Here is an 18568-nt window from a genome sequence, read left to right as displayed (position 1 = left end):
ATATTGCATGTCTGTTTCCTTTCGGAAGACAAGATTGTATCTCAGTGACGGTATTGAGCTTTGCCTGAGCACTCCAGGGCCAAGTACGGAGCAATTAGACTTACACACGCTTGTGGAATAGTGCTGAGCATGTCTGTCTTTGGCTTGAGACATGACTTAAGGGGAGCACATGGGCCGTTAAGCTTTTTGAGAGGAACTTCTCAGATACTAGATCTTTTTTTTTTTTTTTTTTTTTTTTTAGTTAAGGTATTACAAATGTGTCCTCATCCCCCCCATTAACCCCCAACCTCCCCCCCACACACAAACTCATGCTCCCATCCCCCTGTTGTCCATGTCCATTGGTTTGGCTTATATACATGTATACAAGTCCTTCGGTTGATCTCTTCCCCTTACCCCCGCCCTCCCCTACTTTCCTTCTGGGGATTGATAGCCTGATCGCTGTTTCTCAGTCTTTGGGTCTGTCCCTTTTCATCAGTCTATGTTGTTCTCTGTAATCCACAAATGAGTGAGATCATGTGGTATTTATCTTTCTCTGACTGGCTTATTTCACTTAGCATAATGCTCTCCAGTTCCATCCATGCTGTTGCAAAAGGCAAGAGTTCCTTTTTTTTTACCGCAGCATGATACTAGGTCTCTTGACTTACGTTGTGGAATTTTGGGGGAAGTTTATGGTTTACTCTTTACCTCCTAAGACATGCTGATTGGGACATTTCTGTCACAGTCACTAGTGGTTGGTTGGAAGGCTGTCTGGTTTTGCTTCTCAATTCTTAACTTCTTCAGTGACTCAGGGGAGTTTTCCATTTGGGCTTGTGATCTATTTTTGCTGATGAACTTTAATGCCTTTTGGGGCTCTAAAGACGGTAGTATTTTCTTACCTGTTTACTTTGTACTTTGAAGTTCTTTAGGATGTGATATGAAATCTGTGGTTTTAGGGCAGAAGTAAAGAATAAATAATTAACTCTTTGGATATCTTCTGTATTTTCACTTCACTCCCTCACCCAGTCCCAGTCTTTAAATTAGCGTTTGATCTTAAGACATTAGGTAGTGGATGAACTGGGTAAGACAGGTTTTTCTTTTTCTCAACAGCCCACTCCTGCTTTAAAGTTTGGATTTCTGGCTCTTCTGGAAAAGCTGTTGAGGGTTGAATTGTGCAGTGTGTTAGAGGTTAAGAAAGTGGAGGAAGGAGGAAAACAAATCCTTTCTTCTCTGCAGCATTGCAGGGTGGAAGATTTTGATTTTCATTAGTATCTGGCCAAAGAATAAATATTAGCCAGGAACAATGAATGAGTTGATCTCGTTGATTCATGAGGCTGGGACCTGGCTTTAACAGTTCCAGGAAAGCATGGTGATGTCTTTGTACCCCCTGTCTAAGTTTGGTGATTGGGTCTCAGTAATATGTTAACTATTGGGTAATTATTTTGTAAAAGAAGGGGATGGGAAGAGAAGGGACAAGTTATAATGTAGAGAAACTGTTTTTAACCAAGAGTGCCTATCAGAATCATATGGGGGAGGTTTTACAAAATACATTTTTTTCTGGGCTCCACTCGGTACTTACTGAACCATCGGGTGGGGTATTCTCAGAAAAGCTCGTTGGATGATTTTGATGCACTTCACTGGTTTTGATGTTCTTCACTAGTGGAAAGAGTATTGACCAGGAAGTTAGATTCTGATGGGGCCTCTGCATGTAGTTTGACCCGAGGGAAGGCACACTTTAGTATTAGTCTTTGAGCCTCAATTTCTTCACCCTTGAAAAGGATTGGGTTAGGTGGTCTCTAAGCGGCCTTCAAACAGCAACATTTTATGATTTTGAAGACAACTCTCCTGAAGTACTTTTCAAACTGACTCTTTTCAGTCTTTTTTTTTTTTTTTTTTTTTTGGAAGTAGGTAATAGTGTAAGTCTCTAGCTGAGAGAAGAGGAGTTTTGAGAAAATCATTGATAGCTGTCCACACGCCAAAAGCACTCACTGTTTGTAGGACAGTGTTCAGATCACTTGGCAGTGTTGTCTGTCTTAGCTGGGAGAGTAGTAAAGCTGTGGCTCTTAATTTAGTTCCTGGAATAAACTAGATGATGTAACTATGAGAACTGTCTATTTTGAACCTGTTGGTTTTCTGATAGTTTGTGCCACTGATAGTTTGGCTCTGGAAACCTGGGCTGTGGAAAAATGTAGTGGGAAAAAACAATGTATTTTGAGCCAGAAGGTTTGAGTCCTGGCTGTGAGACACCTTTGGGCCTCTGTGTCTTCATCTGTGAAGGATGGAGAGTGGGTCATGAACAGATCTTTAACCTCCCTTTTAATTTAACTCTGATGGCCTATGACATGATGTGTCTTGTGTGCTCATTAGAAGGGTGCCAGTGTGTGCAGAGTGTGGTTACAAATAACCAGCCATTCTTTTCTTGGTCAAGCCACCACCACTGGGAGAAATGTGGGAGAGGAGGTGGCAGGATCTTCCTAGATCTTAGGAAACAAATTGTCATAAGTTTATGCAATATTTCACTTTAGTTGAATAAATGTTGAGTTCCTACCATGTTGAAGATGCTATTCTAGATGGTGTAGGAGATAAAAAAATTAGGTCCTCCTTCTTGTTTATATTCTTATCAGACCTGGTACCATAAGAGAGTTCAGATATTAAAATAATCATTTGGTTATTCTCCCACACCAGGGTAGAGTGCGTTCCTTCTAGGACAGACTAACTCATTTGGCTCATGCAGTTTGGCCCTGAGTGACTCCTGAGAAATAACCTGAATTGTGGCATACGGATATTTGGCATCTTACAAATGCAGAGAAGATGTTGTGCTATGTAAGAAGACGAACCTTTTGTAAGGAAGTAGCGTTCCCTGAATCCTGATTTACAATGATACTACAGTGGTATTATTAGGCATTACTGTTTTGAATTTTTCCTCTAGTGAGTGACACTTGGAAGCCTGGTCTGTGTTGTGGTCAGCAGTCTGTATTTGGACAAAGCAGGAAGTTTGAAAGGTACAAGTTGTTATTAGAGCCAAAGGAAACTAATTTGTGTGCACTTTAGTTTTGACCAGACATCATTAGAAGACTTTGTTCTGTGTAATACTCAGCTGAGAAAATTACTGCCTTTTCTTTGGCAAGCAATCTGGGTCTCTGTGGCAGTTCGGGAATTATCAGTAGAGTAGATCATGACAGCGGAAATGTTTTTCTTTAAAGTTTAGCTTGATTTTTTTAAAAAATATATTTTATTGATTTTTTACAGTGAGGAAGGGAGAGGGATAGAGAGTTAGAGACATCAATGCGAGAGAAGCATCGATCAGCTGCTTCCTGCACACCCCCCACTGGGGATGTGCCCGCAACCAAGGTACATGCCCCTGACCGGAATTGAACCTGGGACCCTTCAGTCCCCAGGCTCCATCCAGTGAGCCAAACCAGCCAGGGCGTTAGCTTGATTTTTTAATGTGAGAGGAACAAGAAGGAGAAAGTACATTGAAATGTCTTGTTGGTTCCTCTGCTTGGCTTTACAGCTCTTTGGTACTCTTCTTTTAGGCTGTATTCCTCCAGTTAGGTTTTGGTGTTTATAATGTTTTAAAGTCCTGAGCAATGGTTCCAGAAGTGTGAAGTCCTGGGTTTTAGCTCTGACTCTGCTATTTACTACTCGGTTTGCCATAGAGCAAGTCACTTAACCTTTCTTAACTTCTTTCCCCACCCATAAAGTGAAATTTTTCATTCTTAACCTAAGAACCTCATGAGGTTATAAAGTACAAATAAGATAATATAAAAGATGTTTAAAAATTTTAAGTTGTATAAATATTACCATGTATCCTCTATTAATAAGTAATGCTTTTAAGTGCTTCACCCTTTCCTATATGTTTGTCTCGGACCTTTGGCCTTCTTTTTCTTTTCTTTTTTAAAAAATATATTTATTGATTTCAGAGAGGAAGGAAGAGGGAGAGAGAGATAGAAACATCAATGATGAGAGAGAATCATTGATCGGCTACCTCCTGCATGCCCCCTACTGGGGATCGAGCCCACAATCCAGGCATGTGCCCTTGGCTAGAATCGAACCTGGGACCCTCCAGTCCTCAGGCCGACACTCTATCCACTGAACCAAACTGGCTAGGGCAAGGCCTTCTCTTTCTTAATTAGTTCTTTTCCCTCTGTAATCAGGTGGCCACCTAATCTTTGAGTTTTAAAGGGAAGAGAAAATTTTAAGTGAAACAAACTGGTGAACTCTCATCCCTGTAAAATAGTGCCATGTAGGTGGTGGGCACTCAGGAATAATTGTTGAATAAATGGAAACCCTTACGCAGTAGGCATCTCTGTAGCAGTGGCATCATTGTGGGGCTGGTCTCATAGGATGGTGTGGTAGGCAGTTCTAGGGGCTGCCTGAGTGGAGATGCCATTGTCCTTAAATAAGACAAATGCAGATGGTTAGCTCCTCTTGAGTAAGGATTGCTACGATTTGTATTAGCTCCCAGGAAAGAAGCACCATCAGTGTCGACTAGGAGATATATTTTAATGATTCTCATTTGTAGAATGTTTCTTCTGGTATAAATTGGTAATTAAGAAATTGAATGGGGAAAAATCACCATCTAACTGGCAGTTGGTCAAGTATAGTACTAGTTCTCAAAGAAGTTTTCTTGGGAGAAAAGGGGTGCGGGTAGTGCCAGTATGGGAAGTTTGCATATAGAATCTTGTTCTCTTGGGGTGATTTAGGGTCTGAAAGAGATTAATTAACATTATTGGGGATAATGGTGACTATCGATAGGAAATTAACTCATGACTGAAGAATTCTGAATCCCCATTGACTTAGTTACTTCATCACATCATAATCCTGGCCTCACAAAAATGTTAAGAGAATAAATTACAAGTATAAAAAGTATTGAGAATCATGTTAGTGTTCATTCTCTTCACTGCCTTATGCAACCACATTCCAAATTTAAGGAAGCCAGGAGTAAAATTACTCTAGGGCACTAATTTCAAACCTGAAGGTCATGATTTATTTAGAGGAATATAAAATCAATTTAGTGGGGTCAAGCATTTAAAAAAAGAAGGAAGAAATAGAGATGTGAGTGCATCACAAGTAATAAGGTGTTAGGTATTAGGTGTTTGGAAATTATTGGTTTGGTTTTATATCTTTTTGTTGCTATGTGTACTAGATTGTGTTGTAAAATGTGTTTCTGTGGGACCGTGTTGGAAAAGTTTGAAACTCATGGGTCTCACAAGTAACACACCCCAGATTTGCAGACTTCCACTATTGTGTTACATTCATGAAAGTGTCTTGCTGCTTTGAAGTGATTTGAGCGCTTAAGGGGTTCATTATGTTTGGGAATAGCAGGATATTAAACTCCCATAAATTCTAGCAGCTGTCTAATAATGATTAGGATTATTGAATACTATTTTGATGTATTTTAAGGCACCACCTAAATCATTAGAACAAGAAGAGAAAGGCTGGTAGTTTAGTCTTCATTATTTGACAATAGCTTCTTAAAAGTAGTTAACATTTTGAATCTTCATACTACTAAGGTTTATCAATTTATTTCCTTTAATTGATATACTTTAATAATATACTTTCAAAAGATTGATGGTATTTTTTACTGTCATTTTATATATTTCCATTGAGCAAAGTATTTTTTTCTCTCTAGAGGAATATATTTCCAATTTTATAACAAAGTATGAAAGGAAGGAATGCCTTATGTGGGGAAATTTTACCCAAACTACTGTCCTGTTAAGCAAGGGCTGGAGATAACACATCCATACACACTCACAGATACATACACAGATACAATTTATTTTGAGATGATTATTTTGTGTTCCTTCTAGATAAAGAATTGGAGACACAGATTGGTGAAATGATTTGCTAGGAGTTACACGAGAACATACATTGTGCAAAGAAAACTCTTAGAGTGGCACTGGATCATAATGTGTTCTTTGCCTATGAACACTGAAAATAAAGACTTGGAAGAGTACTGAGTAGTAAGTCAGCAGGCCTGGGTTCCTAGTCTGTGCTCTGATAGAGCCTGTTTATATAAGGTTAGGCATGTTGTTTCAGGTTGGGGTCTCTGTTCAATCTCCAAAGGTCCCTTCAGCATTTAGGTTGTTGCCTCCCAAATGGCTGGAGTATTGCATCAGGACCCATCCTGGGGTTTGTGCTGTTTGCAAGGCCCCAAGGAACTGCCTCATTCTTTTTCTCCAAGGAGAGAGCATACATTACCCCACAGAGCCCCATAATGCAATGACATGTCAGCGCTATGTGCTTCAATTCATTGGGGACTGAGCCTAGGTTGTTTGTAGTAACCAAGAAGGATCTTGGAATGAGGCCAGGAGATGTAATTTCTGTGACCAACTAGTTCATGCTCAAAAAGCTTGCTAGGATCCATCTAAGTACAATATCATTCTGTCTTTGGAGTAAGATAAATTAGAACTATATCTCCTGTTAAAGACTTTGAATTCAAGGACTCCCATTATATTCTTGTAGCAATTACATATATATATATATATATATATATATATATATATATATATATATATATATATATATATATATTCTTGCCAAGTATAATTTTATAGATTTTACCAAGGAATGCCTTCATATCTTAATAGGCTTAAAAATTAAATTAGTTTGCATTTGCTGATTCTTTGACCTCTCCCTAATATTAGTTATATTGCTTTATTGTTCAGTGCTGTGAAGAGTGATAATATCTACAGTCATCTTTTGACATTGGCAATAACCTCTGTTTTCTGGGTAAATTAGGAACTATATCACCAGAGGAAAATCTGATCTGAATGATTGTTGTTCCATCATCCCATTCATCCACACTATTAAACCGTTTGGTTTGATCACAGCTTTCACCACAAGATTCTTTATAATGATGGAAATTATGACATGTTTGATGATGATGGACTCCTCTGGTCTTTCCTCAGGTCTTGACTGCCACTGCCACTGGTGTGCAGATTTGAGGTTGTTGATAGCAACAATGGGCTCTGGGGAATGGTCACCAAGAACTTAAGAGGAGGTTGTAGATAAGCCATGTTTCCATGGATAGCCCTCTAGGGAACCCAGTACTTGCCTAAAGTTAATGACCTTATGCCGCAGCCTAATTGCTAAGGGTATAAATGTTTTCAACAAACATTTGTTGAGCACTGTCTCCTTCTAAGCTTTCATGCACCTATTAGATAGAACATTGGTAGATGTTCAACAGGAAATATCATTATCTTTTTCTCAAAATCACTGCTACCTTCTTCTACTTCCCCTCTTGTTCTTTTACTCAGTTTCTCAAACTTGAACTTGGAGTTATTTGTACCCTTTCCACTCCATACTTTCTATGTCTAATAAGTTATAAAACCCTGTTTGCTTCACTACCAAAAATGTTTTTCAAATCCAAACTGCTTTTTGTCCCCAGTGTTTTACTGTTTAAGGTCAAGCCCAGTTTATTTTTCTCCTGGACTGTTTCAATAATCCCTTTAAACTAAAATTTTCATTTCTAATCTCTGTCCTCCTTCTTTTTAGCTCTCAGTCACTTATCTTTTTTTAAAAATTACTTTTCTGATTAACAACACATGACATTTATTTTTGTTTTTGTTGTTTTACAGTTTGCTTTATTTTTACTCAACATTATATTCTGGAAATTTTTCCATGTAGTTCATTCAGATCTATCTTCTTTTTAATGCTGCGTTAAAATGTGTACAGTCCTGGTCAGGTGGCTTAGTTGGTTGGAGCATCATCCCTACACCAGAGGTTGCGGGTTTGATTCCTGGTCAGGGTGTATACCTAGGTTGTGGGTTTGATCCCCCATTGGGATGCATACGGGAGGCAACTGATCAATGTTTCTCTTACATTGATTTTTTTTTTCTCTTTCTCTCTGTCTCTCCTGTCTCTCGCCCTCTTCCTCTCTCTCTAAACTCAGTAAAAAATACAGCCTCAGGTGAGGATTAAAAAAAGTGTTTATTATAGTTTATTTAGCCATTCCTTTGTGAATGAACATTTTTGTTATTTACATTTTCCCCTTTGTTACAGAGAATACTGAAGTGAGTGTCCATAAACACGTGCATGATGCCAAAAAGTGGGATTTCTGGGTCAAAATGAATGAATGTTGACAGTTGACACTGGCAACTCACGTTACAGAAAGTGCCTATCGATTTATACTCCCACTTTCCATGCCCTTTTTTTTTTTAAAGGATCATTGGTAATCTGGACTTAGTGTGTTTCTGCCTCAGTGCTCTAATTGACATATTTACTCATTTACTGTCATCCACTGTCCTAGTTTTTATTCAGTACAAATTGTGTGCTGGGCAGTCTCTATATGCTGGGGATTTAGTACCTGGTAAGACAGATAGGATCCCTGCCCTCATCTAGTTTACCCTCCTAACACATAAACTTTTTGCTATTCCCAGATTTCTTTTATGCATTTGCAGCTACTTTTCTCTCTTCCTCCTATGGCTTTATTTTTTTTAATTTTTTTTTATGTTTTTTGCCTGGGTAATTTTCTTGGATCATTCTTTTACCTTTTTAACCTGGTTAGATTTTATCTTCTGTCATATCTTCCTTATCTCCTCTTAGGTAGAGTTAAATAGGCCTTCCTCAATGGTCTCTCTTAGCACCTCACTTGCATTCTTTTTATAGTGTTTATGGTGAAGAGTTTTTTTTTAAATTTATTTTTTATTGATTTCAGAGAGGAAGGGAGAGGGGGAGGAGGAGAGAGAGAGGGAGAGAGAGATAGAGACATCAGTGATGACAGAGAATCATAGATTGGCTGCCACACTTGGGGATCGAGCTCACAACCTGGGCATATGCCCTGAATGGGAATCAGTTGATGCTCAACCACTGAGCCACACCAGCTGGGCTATGCTGAAGAGTTTTAATTATTTGTTTATATATGTGTGCACTTGTGTATGCGTGGATGTGTAGGCATGCACACTCACACACACATACCTCTCCCATTAGAGTATAAGCTCAGTAAGGGCAGGCACCTGTGATACTTATCTAAATGCTCCCCCAGCTTAATGCCTTAAACATTGGAGATGCTTAATAAATGTTGAGTAAGTGAATGAATAACAAACTATCAGATTAACTTGCTTTGTATAGGGCACACAGGGGCTTGTAAATATGACTAAGACCTGTCTTCAAGGACTAACCATGTAGTCAGGGAGATAAGAAACAGATGAGTAGACTGCAAGGTGATTTGTGATAAGCTCTGTGTAGAGCTGGGATGGGGAACCTTTATTCTGCCAAGGGCCACTTGGATATTTATAACATCATTTGCAGGCCATACAAATTATCAACTTAAAAATTACCCTGCTATACTTGGTCAAACATTTAATTAACTCACCCCTAATGCCTTGGCAGGGCCAGACTAAATAATTGACGTTCCCACTCCTGGTGTAGAGGCACAAATGGGTACTTGAAAATTTAAAGAGAGAGGTGTATTCTCATGAATAGGATATTCTGGTAAATTTCAGATGAGAGGACTTTTTTCTTATTTGTGAGTGATGCACATAGTGTTAAGATATGTCCCTGGCCCCCAGAGTTTTTAGTCAAATAGGGCCTTAGAGCAGAGATTGTAGTCTATGGTCTGTGGGCCAAATCAGAACTGCTATCCATTTTTGTACAGCCTATGAGCTAAGAATGATATTTTACATTTCAAAAATTGTTTTTATAAAGAGAATATCTGGTGCTGTGTGTAATGGTATGAAATTCAGAGTTTAGCATCTGTAATTAAATATTGTTGGAACACAGCCACGTTCTTTTGTGTACCCACTGTCTGACTGCATTTGTGCTACAACAGCAGAGCTGCATTGCTGTAACAGACACTTCTTGGCCTGCGATGCCCACAGTACTTATTCTGGCCTTTTACAGCAACAGTCTGCCAAATCCTGGACAGAAGGTGGGAGAAATTCAGATAAAGTCGAGAAGAGGAGAAAGACATCCATATTGAGAATGAATGTTTGAGTTGAGTGGGACAGTGAATACTGTAGTCATGCTGAAGCTTTAGAGCTGAAATGATGATCTAGCTTATCCTTTTATTTTACAGAATAGATAGAAGATCAGAAATCTTGTCAAAGTCCACAGGACTTAGAGAGGGGCAGTGTTCACTGGAGTGAAAGGAGCAGGAGCTTGGGGTGATAAGATTATTGCTGGGGTAGGGCCAGATTATGAATGTCCTTGCCCTTGAAAGATGAGTGTTGAAGAAAAACTCGGAACAGACTTTTCCTTTCTCTCTCTGAATGTAATATTTCTTTTTTTCTCTTGTATTTCTAGAAGGCCTTTGAGCCCTACTTCGAGATTTTGGAAGTATATTCCACAAAGGCCAAGAATTACGTAAATGGTCATTGCACCAAATATGAGCCCTGGCAGCTAATTGCATGGAGTGTCGTGTGGACCCTGCTGATAGTCTGGGTATATGAGTTTGTCTTCCAACCGGAGAGTAAGTATACTGTCCTCTCTGTAAAGAAACAGTGGAGGTTCACTAGCTTTGAAACTCATAGTGATGATGACTGATTCCTTGCCTTTAGTTTTGTTCCGGTTTTTAAAATTTAATGGGAAGTGGGACATTGTCTTCTGATTGGCAAAGTCTTATTATAATAGGAATCTTGTGTAACTATTACTGCTTACTAGTATGTTGATTTTTCTGGATTTGCAACTTACATAAAAACTCGTAAGAAATTAGTCATTGTAAGGATCACAGATATCTGAGTGCGGCTTAAATCTTCGTCAGTTTTAGTTTCTAGTCTAGAACGTAATTGTGCCACCTGGACCTCCCAAAGTAGGAATCATTGCTTTAATTTTAGGCCATCCGTTCAAGATTAGGTGAAATTGAAACAGCACCCATACAATGATCATTTCAGTGTCTGCTGTGTACCAGGCACTGTGCTAGGCTCTGGGGATATCTAAATAAGTGATAGAGGGCCCTGTCTCTTGGACTTGACCTTCTGATATCAGGAGACAGTGCACTTTGAGCTTCCTGGGTAGTGCCTCAGGGAGCTAATTGATATGGGGAAGAGGAAGCAACTTCTCTAGAGTGTAGAAGATGAGAGGTCTTTTAGCCATCAGTTTGTAAATCCTACATCCTTCCTAAGGTCCTGCTTACCCTCCCCACCCACCCCCCCCCCCCAAAAAAAATCCCCAACCTGATTACATATTTCCTCCTTGTTAATTATTTTCCCCTGAACTTTGTGCTTGGGAAGTAGATGGTAGGAGTGGTGGTGGGTGTTCTGTAGCACTCCTGAATCCCTTTCCTACCTTATTAGGGTATCCCAGTTTACTTCCTTGGGATAAGAAACCATTAACATTGAAGGAATTTGCTTGTCATTTCTCATATGTCTAAAATTTCAACAACTGTCTTTTTCCCTGATCACATTTGTTTGAAGGAGCTCTTTAATTATTTTTTCTGCTTTTCTTTCTCTCCCCCCAGGAAAATCAAATTAGAAGCTAGATTCTGTTTTATTTCTATCATGCAAATAGCCATTGAGCCATTCTGTAACATTGCATAGTAAAATTAGTTCACTCCAGCTTTAAACACCCAGTCCTCAGTTTCTGTTCCGAGTCTGCAGGCTTTTCTCAAACTCTGAAAACGTAGATAGACTAACCCTGTTAGTGCCTGTACTTGTGCTAGTCCCAGGCTGTGTCTGCTCTGTGGTTTGGAAATGGACACAGTCCTTGTCTTTTTGCTCAGGCTCATTCCTTTCTGGGAACCTTTTGTTTTTTTTTAAAGTTTATCTTTATTGTTGAAAGTGTTACAGACGTTCCCCTTTTTACCCCCATGAGCCCCCTCCACCCAGGCCTTCCCCACACTGTTGTCTGTCCCTGGGCTATGTATATATGCATATAAGTTCATTGGTTCATCTCTTCCTGCTTTCCCCCTGCCTCCCCTACACCCTTTGAAATATGTCAGTCTGTTGTATGTTTCAATGTCTGGATCTTTTCTGTTCATCAGTTTATTTTGTTCATTAGATTTCACATATAACTGAGATCATGTGATACTTGTCTTTCTCTGACTGGCTTATTTTGCTTAAGTATAATACTCTCCAGGTCCCTCTGTGCTGTCTCAAAAGGTAAGAGATCCTTATTTTTTACAGTTGCATAATATTCCATGGTGTGAATGTACCACAGTTTTTAAATCATCTACTGATGGGCACTTGGGCTGTTTCCAAATCTTAGCTATTGTAAATAACGCTGCTGTGAACATAGGGGTGCATATATTATTTCTGATTAGTGTTTCTGGTTTCTTGGGATATATTCCTAGCAGTGGTATCACTGGGTCAAATGGCAGTTCCATTTTTAATTTTTTGAGGAAACTCCACACTGTTTTCCATTGTGGTTGTACCAGCCTGCATTCCCACCAACAGTGTGCTAGGGTTCCTTTTTCTTCGCATCCTAGCCAGTACTTGTTGTTTGTTGATTTACTGATGATAGTCATTCTGGCAGGTGTGAGGTGGCACCTCATTGTTGTTTTAATTTGCATCTCTCTAATGATTAGTGACTGAGCATTTTTTCATATGTCTCTTGGCCATCTGCATGTCTGTCCTCTTTAGAGAAACGTCTATTCAGGTCTTCTGCCCATTTTTTAATTGGGTTGTCTTCCTTTTGTGGAGTTGTATGAGTACTTTATATATTTTGGAAATTAAACCCTTATCAGATGTATTATTGGCAAATATGTTCTCCCATACAATGGGTTCCCTTTTCATTTTGATGCTGGTTTCTTTTGCTGTGCAGAAGCTTTTTAGTTTGATATAATCCCATTTGTTTTTTTCCCCTTTGTTTTTCTTGTCCTAGGTGATATATTGGTGAAAATTCTCCTTGAGATGTCTGATATTTTGCTGTCTACGGTTTCTTCTACGAGTTTTATGGTTTTATGACTTCCATTTAGTTTTTTATCCATTTTGAGTTTATTATTGTGTATGGTGTAAGTTGGTGGTCTAGTTTCATTTTTTTTGCAAGTACCTGTCCAATTATCCCAGCACCATTTATTGAAGAGACTGCCTTTACTCCATTGTATGCTCTTGCCTCCTCTGTCAAATATTAATTGAGCATATGGCTTAAGTCAATTTCTGGGTTCTCTGTTCTGTTTCATTGATCTTTGTGCCTATTCTTGTGCTAGTACTAGGCTGTTTTGATTATGGTGGCTTTGTAGTATAACTTCAAATCTGGTATTATGATTCCTCCAACTTTGTTCTTGTTTCTCAAGATTGCTGCAGCTATTTGGGGTCTTTTTTGGTTCCATATACATTTTTGGAGTATTGTTCTAGATCTGTGAAATATGTCATTGGTATTTTGGTAAGGATTGCATCAAAGTATAGATTGCTTTGGGTCGTATGTACATTTTAATGATATTAATCCTACTAATCCATGAACCCAGGAAGCCTTTGATTCAGTGGTACCCACCAGCTTGTCCTTCCAGGTGAAGTGGCCTATTCCATAGGACTTTCAGGAGTAGCAATAAATCCTTCCTTCCTTCCTTCCTTCCTTCCTTCCTTCCTTCCTTCCTTCCTTCCTTCCTCCCTCCCTCCCTCCCTCCCTCCCTCCCTCCCTCCCATCTTTCTTTCTTTTTTTTTTAATCCTCACCCAAATATATTTTTCCCATTGATTTTCAGAGACAGTGGAAGTGAGGGGGAGAGACAGAGAAAGAAACATCAATGTGTGAGAGAAACATCAATTGGTTGCCTCTTGCATATTCCCTGACCGGGGCCAGGATCAAGCTTACGATGAGGTTCATGCCCTTGACCTGGAATTGAACCAGCAACACTTTGGTCCAAGGGCTAGTGCTCTAACCACCGAGCAATTTGCCAGGGTTCTTTTATTTTATTACTAGAGGCCCAGTGCATGTGTTCATGCACCAGTGGGGTCCCTCGGCCTGGCTTGTGGGGATCGGGCCGATACTGGCAGTCCGACATCCTCCAAGGGGTCCTGGAGTTCGAGAGGGCACTCTGCAAAGTTGCTGTTGCTCTGCAGTTCCTGTGTTGAGTGTCTGCCCCCTGGTGGTCATTGTGCATCATAGCTACTGGCCGGTCAGCTGGTTGGCCAGTCGCTTAGGCTTTTATATCTATACTAATAAAGGGTAATATGCTAATTAGACCGGGTTGAATGGAGATCTTCCGATTGTCCTTCCAAACAAAGCCATGATAGCAGGGGCCAAGGCACAGGTGATTAAGGGTGATCAGGCCAGCAGGGGAGAGCAGTTAGGGGTGATCAGGCAGGCAGGCAGGTGAGCGGTTAGGAGCCAGTGGTCCCGGATTGCGAGAGGGATGTCCGACTGCCGGTTTAGGCCTGATCCTGACCCCAAGGGATCCCGGATTGGAGAGGGTACAGGCCAGGCTGAGGGATCTCCTCCTCCCCCACTCCCGTGCACGAATTTTGTGCACCGGGCCTCTAGTATATAGATCATAAGATATACATACATAAGATAACATTTCCCATTTTCCCCATTTTAAAAATGTACATTTCAGGGGTATTACATTCACAATGTTGTGCACCCATCACTACCATCCCTCTTTAGAGCTTTTTCATCATCCTAAACGGAAACTCTGTCCCCATTAAACAATTGCTTCCCTATACCCTCCTCTCCCCAGCTCCTGATAGCCACTATTCTATATACTTTTCCTTTTAAGGTAGTGCATTTGTAAAAACAGACAAGGTTAGAGATTTGTATTCCTTTGCTATAATTAGTATTAGCTTTAGGTGTTTACTTCTATTTCCAGTTCTGCAGCCCACAGTGCTCATGTACATTTTGCTTAACTGGTAGAAGCAGAGCATCCTAGGTCCTGATACTTACTGCCTTTAGTGTTCCAAAAAGAATGTGCTGGCCCCGAAGCATTCCATGAGGAAATTCATAGTAGCAGGGTGCACCTAGATCTTTGTGAGCTCAATTCAAGCCATTTCAGTTTTATTTTTAATAACCTATTTTTTATTATTACAGAAGTATATGTTCATTGTAGAAAATCAGACATAGGTAAGCCATCATAAGAAAATTAAAATTTTGCTACCTAGATCTAACCACTGTTTGTGTCTATATTACGTATCCATACGAAATGTAGTTTCTGTAGGTCAAAAATAGTTGAATGTTGGCAGTTTCATAGTTTTATGCATATATATACACACAGCACACTTCTTGTTTTGTAACTTCCAACTTGAATTTTAGACATATAAAAATATTTGTCTTCCCTCCAGACATTGGAGATCATTTTGATAGCAATGCCATGTTTTTTTCAGAAACTTGCTCATGTAGAGAAGTATTCTACATATCACTGAACAATCAAGTTATTTTTAGTATATTGCCCTAGAGGAGTCTAAAGTCTGGACTAGTGATAAACTTTGCTAATACTGAAACTCTGAATACTTTTCTGAGGGAAAGGGTAATTCTAGAACACAGAATGGATGCCAGGGTAGATAAGAACAAGCAGCAGCAGGAACCGGTGTGAGGATGGGCAAGGGGTAGCAGCTCTCTAAGGTGTTCTCTCTTCCTTCTTTATGCTGTGTCATTATCTTCTCAAATTCTTATCACTTGATGCTGCCTTTAACTGATTGTCAGTAGTTCATCAACAGAAATCAGTTATGCGGTAGGAGGGTGTGATCAACTCTCCCAGTTTCTAGCCCTGACAACACCCTTAAGTTCTCGTAGCCTGTTTCCTCACAATAAATTGAGCATAAAAATACCTGCCTTACCTAATCATAGGATAATATGAGGATTGAGTGGCATAATTTGTGTGGAAGGAATTTGTAAACTGTGAAGAGCCATGCATTGATTTTCTTACATTGACATTTTCTATTTTATTACCTTAACGTATTCTAATTACTTTTCTTTCTGTACTTCTGGGGACTTTTACTTTCAAGATCATCTTTTTAGATCGTGACCACATGGTCTTCTCATTTTAATGTCTCCATCTCTGATCCTGTATTCTGTTCTTTGTACCCTGTACCATTTTATTTCGCCTTTCACCAAATTAGTCTATTCTTTCTTCCCTATCCAGTCACATTACTATACTTTTGGACACCTGAATCAGTTTGCTAATTTGTGGACCTCTTTCCACCTCATTAATTACTACTTCATTTATGAAATAAGAAAGTGGTTCTGAATCTTTACAGCTTTAACATGGCTAGAGGTACAGTTGACACTTGAACAACATGGGATTAGGGGAACTGGCCCCTGCACAGTCGAAAATCCACGTGTAACATTTATTTTTTGTTAATCCGCACCTGAGGATATTATTTCCATTGCTTTTTAGAGAGAGTAGAAGGGAGGGAGGGATGAGTGGGAGGGGGCGAAAGACAGAGAGAGAGAGACACTTAGATTAGTTGCCTCTAGGATCAAATCTGCAACCCAGATACATGCCCTTGATCAGAAATCAAACCTGAGACCCTTCAATGAGCAGGCCAGCACTCTAACCATTGAGCACACCAGCTAGGGCCCATGTATAACTTTTGATTCCCCCAAAACTTAACTACAGTCCCTCGCTATCTTCAGGCAATTGGTCCCAGGACTCCCCACGGATACCAGAATTAGTGGATGCTCAGGTCCCTTATATAAAACTAGAGGCCCGATGCACAAAATTCGTGCAAGGGTCTTGGCCCTCACAGCCCCGCTGCCTTGGCCTTTGCAGCCCCAGCTTTGTCTGGAAGGTCGTCCGGACGGTCGTTCCACTGTTTGGCCGTTTGGCCAATTTGCATATTACGCTTTCATTATTATAGATGGCCTAGAACGGTGATGGCGAACCTATGTCACGCGTGTCAGAGGTGACACGTGAACTCATTTTTTTGGTTGATTTTTCTTAGTTAAATGGCATTTAAGTATATAAAATAAATATCAAAAATATAAATCTTTGTTTTACTATGGTTGCAAATATCAAAAAATTTCTATATGTGATACGGCACCAGAGTTAAGTTAGGGTTTTTTGAAATGCTGACACGCTGAGCTCAAAAGGTTCGCCATCACTGGCCTAGAACAATGCATGTAGTTAGTCCTCCTTAGCTGCAGATTTCCCAACTGCGATCAAAAGTACTGTTTGTGATTCACAGCAGATTGGAAATCTGGGGATTCAGAGTGCTGTATATTTATTTTAAAATATCTGCATATAAGCGGACCCATTCAGTTCAAACCTATGTTGTTCAAGGGTCAACTATAGTCAGTTTAAATGTCCAATTCTAAGTTATACTCATTTGATGGACTATTTTTATTAATGTAGAAAATGCTTTAAGTGAGAAGAGTGTACAATATTGTATATACAATAAGATCTCAGTTACATATTGCAATGTGTAGAACATGGGACTGAAAGGAAATACTTCAAAATGTAAACAAAAAAGTAACTACAGGTAAGAGGTTTTAGTCCTTTTGTCTTCTTATTCAGTCTGTGTCTTAACTACTGGCTTTTGTCCCAGTCATTTATAGTTAACCATAGAGTGAGGTGGAAAGACAGGGATGCAACCTAAGCAAAAACAGCAAGATGCAAGACTTTATATAATGACTGAAAGAAGGAACACACACATTCTGTTGTTGAGAGCACACTCCTTGTGGCCAGAGAAGTTGGAATGCCCAGATCTCCTAGCAGTGCAGTAAAAGTTCATGTTCAGTTCATGCCCTGTACGAAAGCTCAGTATAGATTCCTTATACACATTTGGGGTAACTGAACATTTCTGTTGTGCATTTGAAGCAGCATAGAGTCCTGGGAGTCTCGGACTAGAAAAACAAAGACTTCACTTAAATCCCTGCTCCATCACCGATTTGATCTGTGGCCTTGAGCAAGTTATTAATGCCTTCACCCATTGTTGCCTTTGGATAGTATGTAGTACCTCCTGTGCCAACCTCAAAATCTTGTTGTCAGAGTCAATTAGATATAGTGAATGTGAATTCATTAAAGGTAGAATAGTCTGTTTCAATGCCATGTATTTATAATTATTGTCATTAACAGGATCAGAATTCTGTATTTGCCTTATGTACTGGCCAACATAATGGAGTCTGAGTGATATAATGATATTGAAGGTCTTTTTAGGTCCAGAAAATGTTGTTAGGATATATGTTGAATGAGAGACGAGTCTAGATCCTGAAAAAAAGCAAGCATTGGTCATTTGTTTTCAGAGAGGGAAGAGAAATGTTGGACCTCTGTAAACCTTGAGAAGGTAGAAAATTCTGGAATACATATGTCATTTGACCAAGCAGTCCTGTTTCTGGGAATTTATCCTCTAGGTATTCTTGTATGTATGGAGTACGGTATGTGTTATAAAGTTTATTTTAGCATGGTTTGTAATAGCAAATACTAAAAACAACCTAAGTGTCCATCAGGAAGGGGCAGGTTAAGTAAATTATGGCAATACATATAATGAAATACTCTACAGCTATAAAAAATGGGTGAGGTAGCACCAATCTTTTAAGAAAAAATATTTTTATTGATTTCAGAGAGGAAGGTAGAGGGAAAGAGAGAAACATCAATGATGAAAGAGAAAATCATTGATTGACTGCCTCCTACACGCCCCCTACTATGGATGTGCCCTGACTGGAGATGTGTCCTGACCTCCTGATTCATAGGTTGATGCTCAACCACTGAGCAACACAGGCTAGAAGAAAATATTTCTAAGTAGAAGAAGTTCTGGTACAGTGCTAGAATATGCTTGCTAC

The 18568-nt window shown here is 39.5% G+C and overlaps 1 protein-coding gene across 1 annotated transcript in view; it reads left to right on the top strand.

Annotated features, from left to right (window-relative positions):
* SGPL1 (sphingosine-1-phosphate lyase 1) overlaps nucleotides 1-18568 on the top strand; it is a 59222-nt gene that overhangs the window by 14096 nt on the left and 26558 nt on the right. Inside the window, exon 3 of the mRNA XM_059662465.1 lies at nucleotides 10225-10390. Within this exon, the coding sequence (XP_059518448.1) occupies nucleotides 10225-10390 (166 nt within the window). The remainder of the gene's footprint in view (nucleotides 1-10224; nucleotides 10391-18568) is intronic.

This window comes from Myotis daubentonii, chromosome 13 (genome assembly GCF_963259705.1).
Source record: "Myotis daubentonii chromosome 13, mMyoDau2.1, whole genome shotgun sequence".
NCBI classification, from domain to species: Eukaryota; Metazoa; Chordata; class Mammalia; order Chiroptera; family Vespertilionidae; genus Myotis; species Myotis daubentonii.
This window is presented reverse-complemented; position numbering and strand designations above follow the sequence as displayed.